This window comes from Scardinius erythrophthalmus (genome assembly GCF_964197995.2).
Source record: "Scardinius erythrophthalmus genome assembly, chromosome: 4".
Classification (NCBI taxonomy): Eukaryota; Metazoa; Chordata; class Actinopteri; order Cypriniformes; family Leuciscidae; genus Scardinius; species Scardinius erythrophthalmus.
In genome coordinates this window covers 18820820-18831429 of record NC_138224.1, presented here as the reverse complement: position 1 = coordinate 18831429, position 10610 = coordinate 18820820, and the positions used below count along the sequence as shown (strand labels likewise).

General features: G+C 35.4%; 1 protein-coding gene across 1 annotated transcript in view; it reads left to right on the top strand.

Moving 5' to 3' along the window:
* The first annotated feature begins 2004 nt into the window (after nucleotides 1–2004).
* Nucleotides 2005–10610, top strand: part of taf3 (TAF3 RNA polymerase II, TATA box binding protein (TBP)-associated facto) — a 55645-nt gene continuing 47039 nt past the window's right edge. Inside the window, exons 1-2 of the mRNA XM_081364244.1 lie at nucleotides 2005–2369; nucleotides 5103–5363. Of these exons, the coding sequence (XP_081220370.1) occupies nucleotides 2204–2369; nucleotides 5103–5363 (427 nt within the window). The 5' untranslated portion in view covers nucleotides 2005–2203. The remainder of the gene's footprint in view (nucleotides 2370–5102; nucleotides 5364–10610) is intronic.

Sequence of the window (10610 nt, the reverse complement as noted above, 5' to 3'; positions counted from 1 at the left end):
ATAAACCCTCTCTGGCGTTTACGTACTTTGCTTAAAACCGTATTAAGTTACTCTGAACTGATTACTGATAAACCCAATTGACTTAACGGCATCCTTATTGTTCTCTCTTATAATTGCCAATCAAAACAAGTTTAGCCTCCTTGTTATCCATTTGAAACTCAAGCCCGGCCAGCCACCACAGTATCAGATTAAATGATCGAGCTGCGGTGTTGTGTGTCTGGATCCATGAAAGGGTGAATTTGGGGGTCACTGATTGTAGAAGAGGGTCTGATCTATTAAAGTAATGGGACAAGTTGAAAGTTTGACCATATGGGTCACTCATGTATTATTTAATCAGCTGCCACAGGAGCTCAGATTCTGATGGTTATCATCTGAAAACTGATGCGCATCACCATACCCAGACACTTTTTTTTTCCTGAGGACATTTTTATTGAGTCATCTGAGTTCAGTGGTAATTGTTTAAAAAATAGTGGAGTATAAGTACGTAGATGTTTTAGTGCATGGCATGATTTTTAGGCATGATTATTTGGGAGAAAACATACATTTATGGCATTCCATCTATACCTCATTGGTAATTAAATTACTATAATAGCATAATCATAATATGCTTGAAATATACATACAGTAGATTTACTTTTATCATAAATTCACAGTGGTGAGTGGTGACATGGATGTTTCTGTTTTAAAATATTAAATCCTTCTCATACAGCCTTTTCTGAGTAAAAAATATAAATTAATATGAACTTTTACTCTAAAGTTATAAAAATACCACAATTTTTCTGTAAACTGCCATAACAGTGTTACTATTATAGTAGAAGTAAAAAAAAAATTATTACCATACATTTGTGTAAAATATATGGATGATGATATATACTAAACCACAATATTGTTTTTAAATACAAGATAATTCACAATTATTTTTGAGTAAATCCTACTACAAACAAAAATACACTAAGATACAATAATAAATATGCATTCAAAGGTAAGAAAAACAAAACAAAGAAAGAATAAACCAGTGCCAAAGTACAATACAATAATATAAATGTAATTGGTTACACTTTAAGGTGTCCTTGTTACAGTGTAATTATACATTTAAGTACTAAGTAATTGTAATTATATGTACTTACTATAGGGTTAGGGTTTGCATGGTTTAGGGTTAGTTGCATGCATGTAATTAGGCATAATTTAAAGTTACTACATTTACTACATGTAACGTAAAATATTACAGTGAAAAAAATCTATTTATGCAACAATATCATACTTACAATGTATACAGTGATGGTGTGATGACGTAAAAGACGTTTCCCTACTGATTATATTATTATTATTATATATTAACCCAGATAAGTGCTCTCTCAAAAGACTTAAGAATGATATTAATACCCTCTGTTCTTTCTGTTTAGAGAAACCTGAAACTACATTTATTTTGGAACTGCTCTCTCACGGTGACATTTTGGTGTGACATTTGTGATTTTATCAAATGTCATGGGAATCCTATCTTTAAATTTACATGGAAAAGTAATTTTTGGTTTTCATGAATGTGAAAAGAAAAGTGATATTTATTTTCTAAACCTTATTTTTCTGTTAGCTAAATTTCACATTCACAAATGTAAATTTTCTAAATGCAATCCTTTTTTAAAAAGATTTAAACTTGAAATGAAAATGTATTTTGAATCTATTGAGTTCTCTAAAAACTTAAAAGCTATAAGAACAGTATAAGTTTAAGGACTTGGCACTTAATCTGGATTGAAGGATTATTGTTGTATTATGTTATGACAATGACAATTATTGTTGTTAAGGTTTTTGTGTTTTTGTTGTTGTTTTCTTCTACAAGCATTTACAAAAAAATATATATATTATATTACATTACAAAGTCTAGTCGAGAACAAAGAAGGAACAAAATAATAATTTTATTTTACATAGTAGTAAATAAAAGGAATATTTTCAAAAAAGAAAGATTCAAGGCCCTACAAACCACAATCTGCTTTCCCCCACAGCACTAACAGTAGGTGGTCTAATCGAGCAAGCCATAATCGATCAGACTCTCGGCTCTTCTGCGCATGCGCGATCGATTGCTCCACAATGTTTCGCTTGGGAAGTAAAAGATGGCGGCTCCTATGGAAGCGCCAATGTCCCTATTCATGTGAATGATCAAAACAAAGCCTTTACAGGCGCCGTAAACCGGGCTTTCGGGAGCGGAGAGATGTGTGAGAGTTACGCGCGCTCGCTGCTGCGGGTGTCCGTGGCGCAGATGTGTCAGGCGGTGGGCTGGGACGCGGTGCAGCTGAGCGCCTGTGATCTGCTGTCCGATGTGCTGGAGAGATACGTGCAGCAGCTGGCCCGGAGCTGCCACCGATACTCCGAGCTCTGTGAGTCCTTTAACACTCCTATCTGACCCTTACAACAGCCTGTGTTTATAGCCGTCTGTGTTGGAGTAGTGTGCACTATACAGTGGGTTTGTTGTTAAGCCCCGCCCACTACTAATGTTGTTAGCGTGCTAAGCTAACTAGCTTCTCAAATGGGGTTTTTGCTGTTGTGGCGATAAAACTTTCTTAACGAACTGCTGTTATTCAGTTTCTTTGGATTCTTAACACATGTTTTGTTATTGCAAGACGTTAGTTCTGAAGCTAGGCATCAAACGTCTTAGTTTGTATGTTTTGACAGCTGACTAGAGGCTAGTTATCTGTTATTTAGGCTAACAGATGTCAGCTTTTGCTTTAAAAGGCTATATGCTGCTTAAAATGAAGTGAAATATGAGATTGTATCCCTCTTGGAGCCTGAAATGTTTAAACCAGATCATGTGGAATAGTTTGCAAACGCAGTGTATGGATTCCCACTTGTTGCCATAGTGATGATGTAAGCCGCAGCATCATCTGTGCATATGTGCAGATCATGTGTCCAAAACAGTGTCGTTTTAGTATCATTGAGATGCTGTTATTGTTTTGTTTTTTTATCGATATTTTGAAGTCGTTTTTATATTTTCCGTTTTTTAAAGTTTTAGTAGTTTTGTTGTTTATGTAATTTCTAATAGGTCTTCATCTGAACCTGCTAGTTGTCAAAGTGAGAGTCTGCAAAAACATTGCTCATTGGGGTCCACGTGTTGGTTTTGTGCATTTAAATGGCCATGTTTGGAAAGTTTGTGAAAATATTTCTTTAGAAAAAGTTGGTTTGTTTACGTCAGGGATGCCCAATCCTGCTCCTGGAGGGCGGCTGTCCTGCAGAGTTTAGCTCCAACCCCAATTAAACACACCTGAACCAGATAATCAAGGTCTTTCTAGGCATTCTAGAAACTTCCAGGTAGGTGTGTTGAGGCAGGCTAGAGTTAAACTCTGCAGGACAGTGGCCCTCCAGGACTGAGTTTGGACACCCCTGGTTTACATGCAATAGTAGGAATGTGTTGAAAACTTGGTTGACACATTAAGGCATTTGATTTCGGGTTCAGGAAGTCAAAAACGATTTTTAACGATAACTTATAAACCTTTAAAGACAGCCTTGCTGTGAGCTCGAGGCTGTTAATTTATGGTATTTGCTTCTGCTGAAGCCGTTATCCCGTGTTTAACAGTGGAATTCGACGTGGTGAAAACTACATTTCCCATGATGCTGCAAAGAAAATCCCACCAGAGAGTCGAAACAAATAAAACATGGCAAAATATCTCTTTAGCTCCTCCCACTCCCATGAAGCTGTGCGAATGATGTAATCAAGTCTTTCTATCTTTGCTCTCAAAATATTTATATGTTTGTATCTATATGCATATTTCGCAATAAACTTAAAATCGTTTTTAACTTGATTATGCTGTTCGCAATGCTTCATGGGATTGTAATTCTTTCCGTCACTAAAGCCGTTAAGCGCACACTCTTGTACCTTTGTTTTGTCCGGTTTTTAAATACATTTTTGGTTCAAATCAACGTTTGTAATGTTGTGATTCACCTCATAGGTGATTGGCTTGGTTCATTTGGCGGAAGTATTTTTTCCATTCATTTTTGCCATGGGGATTTAAAAAAAAGTTTTAAGCCATGAATGAACCAAGCCAATCAGCTACAAGGTGAATCACGACATTACAAACTTTGATTTGAAGCAAAAAAAGTTTTTGAAAATCAGACTTAACAGCTTTATTGAGGGAAAGAACTACAATCCCATGAAGCATTGCGAATTGAATTAAAAACGATGGAGAAATGTATATTATATAAAAACAATATATTTTAAGTATTTTGGGTCATAGAATGATCAACTCGATTACATAATTTGCAGTTTTCACGGGAGTGGGCGGTGCTAAATAGCTATTTTTGCCTTTTTCAACTCTGATTGGTGTAATTTTCTATACAGCACCAGGGTAATGTAGTTTTTCACTTATCAAATATCAATTTGATATTTCAAATATCACAGGTTGACAACCTCGTAGCTCACATTAGGTCTGTCTTTAAAGGTTTATAAGTTATCATTCAAAATCAATTTCAATCAATGGAGAAAATGAATGGAGCTTTTACTTCCAGAGCCCAATTGATGCGCACTATAACTAATATGTGACCCTGGACCACAAAAACAGTCACATGGGTACATTTTTATAAATTGAGATTTATACAAATAGCCTAAGCTTATAAATAAGCTTTCCATTGATATATGGTTTGTTAGGATAGGACAATATTTGGCCGAGATACAACTATTTGAAAATCTGGAATCTGAGGGTGGAAAAAAATCTAAACATTGAGAAAATCGCCTTTAAAGTTGTTCATTTATGTTCACGACTGTGCAGCATTCACTCACAAAAATAAATATTTTATATATTTACGGTAGGAAATTTACAAAATATCTTCATGGAAAATTATCTTTACCTAATATCCTAATGATTTTGGCATAAAAGAAAAATCAATAATTCTGACCCATACAATGTATTGTTGGCTATTGCCACAAATATACTCGTGCGACTTATGACTGGTTTTGTGATCCAGGGTCACATGTGGCGTATGATGTGGCTTTCATAGTACTTGAATACTTGATTCTGATTGGTTAATCGTTGCATTCCGCAAACAACTATGCTTTTTCTTTATTCTTCATTTTTTTCCCCATAAATTGCATAGCATAATCTCTCTCTCTTTTCTTTCAGATGGACGTACAGACCCTGGACTGAGCGACGTGGACCAGGCTTTTGGATTTTTGGGAGTCAGTATAGCTGAGCTTGAGGACTATGTGAATAACTTGGAGCCTGTTGGCTACCCACAAACTATCCCTCAGTTTCCCATCAGCAAGAGCAGCGTTCTGCAGTTTCCTGCTGCCGGCTTTGAAACGGACGCCCGTGAAGCTCTGAGGGGAGAAAGGAGAGACTATATCCCAGAGTACTTCCCTCCGCTCGTCTCACTGCAGGAAGGTACGTACCAACATCGCTATAGACGCAGAACTGAATATATTCACTGAATATAGCTATAATTCAATGGTGTTGTAAATAAATAAAGCCGGGCGTACATTGTGCGAGTTTACGAGTTACGGCTCAGTTGGTGATTCCTCTCACATGATGTGAGACACAACCATACGAGCATCAACGATTGACACACGATTTTTCCAGAGAGCAAAAATTAAAGTTACACTATGTAACACTTATAATAGTCTTACCATAGTGAATCAGGGTAAGACAAAATCATGTTTTGGAAGAAGGATTGATGATGTATTGACAGCTGTACATTTAAGAAAAGTTACATAGTGTACCCTTTTTTGGCAACTATATTTGATTGGCTGAACAAAAGTGGTATTCTGTTTGTTTTTTAAAATCTTGGTATCTTAGAAAAATACAATTTAATGACAGCACCAAATAAATACATACACAACAATGCTGAAATTAAGAGAACAGTCACGTATTAATTATACATTAGATATTTTGTGTTATTTAGTTGTTTAATTTACACAACCTGTGGTGTGTTTCTGTAAACACCGAAAGAAAATAATCTTTAAAAAGATGCTTCATATTTTCATGTGATCATTGAATCGTTCCAGTAGAGAAATGGTTAAAAAAAAACGATTAATTACTTGACATTAGTTCCAAATGTTTTCCTTTGGTCACAGCACACACATAAAACCTGGAAATCATGCCGACCCTGCATTCTGTTCGATTCAGTTCGATTCTTGCAAACTGCAAGGGTCATGTGAGCACATTGAGCAAAAAAAGATGTTACTTTGACTAATTGTTTTTTGCGAACATTAAAGCCACACATTGACTGAACTCATCAGGGCAAAGGTATCTAATAAATATACTGTATATAGCCTAATTATTTCTTCTCAAAATTCAAAAAAGTGGATTATGCACTAGTGATCAAATGTTTTTTTTTTTTTTTACTTTTATTCGGCAAGGATGCATTAAATTGATCAAAAATTACAGTAGACATTTATAATGTTACAAAAAAATTATATTTCAAATATATACTGTTCTTCTGAAGTCTCTATTCATCATAGATTCCTGAAAAAGTGTATCACCGTTTCAACAAAAAAACTGTTTTTAACATTACTGGGATTGGAAATATTAGAATGATTTCTGAAGGATCATGTGACACAGAAGACTGACATAATGATGCTGAAAATTCAGCTTTGGAATAAATAATATATTTAAAAATCTTAAAACAGAAAACTGTTCTTATAAATTGTAATAATATTTCACAATATTACTGTTTTTATTGTATTTTTGATCAAATAAATGCAGCCTTGGTGAGCAGAAGAGACTTTCATAAACATTTGAAAATCTTACCGAACGGCAATGTATATTAGCCATGTGGTGATGTCTTTTTTTGGCTCTTTATTTGCTTATTTTAAGAGATTAATTTGTTACATTGTTACGTATGTATGTAACAGGCTCATGTATGGAGGTAGATTTGTGTCTTTATTATTCAATCAAAAAAAAGGTTGCTTCAATCAAAAAATATATTTTCAATCAAAAAAACCCGTTTCAATCAAAGAAAAAAAGTGTTTGAATGCAAAAATATATTTGAGACTCAAAAAAATGCATTTGAACACTATTTTTTTTTGCTTGAAAATGTTTTTTTTGATAGAAGTGAAGGTTTTTTTGTTTGAAGCAACTTTTTTGATTGAAGTATTGTTGTTTTGTGTTTGGGCCATATTATGGGTAGGACATTTGTGTCTTTATAATTCAATCAAAAAAGAAGTTGCTTCAAACAAACAAAACATATTTTCAATAAAAAAATCACTTCAATCAAAAAATAAACCTTTTCAATCATAGAAAAAATGTTTTTGAATGCAAAAAAATATTTGAGATTCAAAAAATTGCACTTGAACACTTTTTTTTTGATTGAAAATGTTTTCTTTGATTGAAGTAATCTTTTTTGTGTTTGGACCATGTTATGGGTAGGACATTTGTGTCTTAATTATTCAATCCCAAAAAAGTTGCTTCAATCAAAAAAAAAACATTTTCAATCAAAAAAAAATAATTTCAATCAAAGAAAAAACTGTTTAAATGCAAAAAAAAAAAAAATCATTTGAAGTGTTTTTTTTTTATTGAACTTTCTTTTTTTTTGAATGAAGTGAAAAAAGTTTTGAAGTCGTTTTTTTTTTAAATCATTTTGACACAAACGTACCGCAGTGGGGGCGGGTGCTTCCCCATTGGTCAGACATGCTTGAGTGACAAGTGTCTACACCAACGACGTCTTTCTGACAAGCAAGTCATGGTCGCCACTCGCCAGCGAGCCAGGAAGCAGTGGTGGAGTTGTTGGTAAGTAGATAAAACCGTATTAAAATGATTGGTGTCACGTTATTAGCCTACTCTGTTTGATATTTCGATTAAACATACAGCTTGCTAACTTAGCTCACGTTGACTAATTTGTGTGATGGTGTTAGATATCTGACGCCTCATATTGTCAGGCAGGCTAGCAGGGTGCGCTAACGGCTAATTGAATTGTTTATTTCACTTAAGTAACGTTACAGAGGCTTGCTATGTGCTAGTGCTATATTGTGTTATAATACGTAACGTCATTAGTGGTCAAACAACAGTCCACAGGCCAACTGTTGCCCACAGCGCTGCCTGTTTAGCAGCAACAGGTCATGCAGAGCCTGAGTCTATCTTCTCACACAGCCCACAGGATTACAGCTATTTGACCGTCCCGCTCTCTCTCTCGCTCACGGGTAGTGGTCTCCCCACCATCACAGTCAAATGCTCGCAGACACAGAGGCAGATGCTGTTATTTTGAGAGCGGGGCTTACATATGCCGTCCCGTACGGAAAATAATGTTGCATACCACCGGTAACATGAATATATATTCCGTTGCTCGGTGCGCAAACTAGCTGTGTCAGGCATTATTTATAAGTAGCCTAATGTCCTGCACAACTCCACATGGAAAACTGGCAGTTCAATGAAGTGATGCTTATTGTCTGACATAGTGTACAAGTAGTTACTAGCTTAAAGTATTGTGCCAATAATGATCCTTCTGGTAAATTTGGCATTCAGTTGAGACACAAAAGCTCTTAGTTTAATGAAAATCTTTGGAAAAGAAGACAAGATGGTTTGTTTAATTAGTATTCATTTATTTAGATTTCTAATATCATATAGTATTGTCCTGTCAACCCATTACAAGTCTTGCCTTATTCAGTGTTGATTTATTGACATGTTTATGTAAGATGTTTTATTAGAAGGTGTGTGAGTGAAAGTTGTCTGAAGTTGTATTTTTCTATTTTATTGCAATGCTGATTGATAATGTAGGACTCTGGTCCTGGCTTGGCCTAAGTTTTGGTGTCTCTAGGTGCTGTGCTCTGTAGGCATGACACATTAATTTCTTTATGTGATACTTTATTTTTTGCATCAAATTATTTGAAGTATTGATAAGCAGTATTGATATCGATACAGGTATTGCTGCACTCTCAATTATAACTGCTCAATAGTGTCGTATGGTTACTTTTATTATACAAGCCATCAATTTTGATGGCTTGTTAGTGTAACCGTTAAGCATAATGGCATTAATGCTATATATAGCGTACATTTAGCCAGATATTTTTTTTTTTTTTTTTTTTTAAAGTAGCTAACTAGCTAAAGCCTTAAGTAGCTGAAATTAAGTTGTCTCATGTCTCTGTCTGCAGCAACACACACACACACACACACACACACACACACACACACACACACACAGACAACGATAGCTACCTACATTAACTGCAACATCTTTCCAGGCAGCAGATGGACTAATTGTTTTTCCTGTTGATCAGACAACTTTCACTCACACACCTTCTAATAAAACATCTTACATAAACATGTCAATAAATCAACACTGAATAAGGCAAGACTTGTAATGGGTTGACAGGACAATACTATATGATATTAGAAATATAAATAAATGAATACTAATTAAACAAACCATCTTGTCTTCTTTTCCAAGGATTTTCATTAAACTAAGAGCTTTTGTGTCTCAACTGAATGCCAAATTTACCAGAAGGATCATTATTGGCACAATACTTTAAGCTAGTAACTACTTGTACACTATGTCAGACAATAAGCATCACTTCATTGAACTGCCAGTTTTCCATGTGGAGTTGTGCAGGACATTAGGCTACTTATAAATAATGCCTGACACAGCTAGTTTGCGCACCGAGCAACGGAATATATATTCATGTTACCGGTGGTATGCAACATTATTTTCCGTACGGGACGGCATATGTAAGCCCCGCTCTCAAAATAACAGCATCTGCCTCTGTGTCTGCGAGCATTTGACTGTGATGGTGGGGAGACCACTACCCGTGAGCGAGAGAGAGAGCGGGACGGTCAAATAGCTGTAATCCTGTGGGCTGTGTGAGAAGATAGACTCAGGCTCTGCATGACCTGTTGCTGCTAAACAGGCAGCGCTGTGGGCAACAGTTGGCCTGTGGACTGTTGTTTGACCACTAATGACGTTACGTATTATAACACAATATAGCACAAGCACATAGCAAGCCTCTGTAACGTTACTTAAGTGAAATAAACAATTCAATTAGCCGTTAGCGCACCCTGCTAGCCTGCCTGACAATATGAGGCGTCAGATATCTAACACCATCACACAAATTAGTCAACGTGAGCTAAGTTAGCAAGCTGTATGTTTAATCGAAATATCAAACAGAGTAGGCTAATAACGTGACACCAATCATTTTAATACGGTTTTATCTACTTACCAACAACTCCACCACTGCTTCCTGGCTCGCTGGCGAGTGGCGACCATGACTTGCTTGTCAGAAAGACGTCGTTGGTGTAGACACTTGTCACTCAAACATGTCTGACCAATGGGGAAGCACCCGCCCCCACTGCGGTACGTTTGTGTCAAAATGATTTAAAAAAAAAACGACTTCAAAACTTTTTTCACTTCATTCAAAAAAAAAGAAAGTTCAATAAAAAAAAACACTTCAAATGATTTTTTTTTTTTTGCATTTAAACAGTTTTTTCTTTGATTGAAATTATTTTTTTTTTTATTGAAAATGTTTTTTTTTGATTGAAGCAACTTTTTTGGGATTGAATAATTAAGACACAAATGTCCTACCCATAACATGGTCCAAACACAAAAAAGATTACTTCAATCAAAGAAAACATTTTCAATCAAAAAAAAAAGTGTTCAAGTGCAATTTTTTGAGTCTCAAATATTTTTTTGCATTCAAAAACATT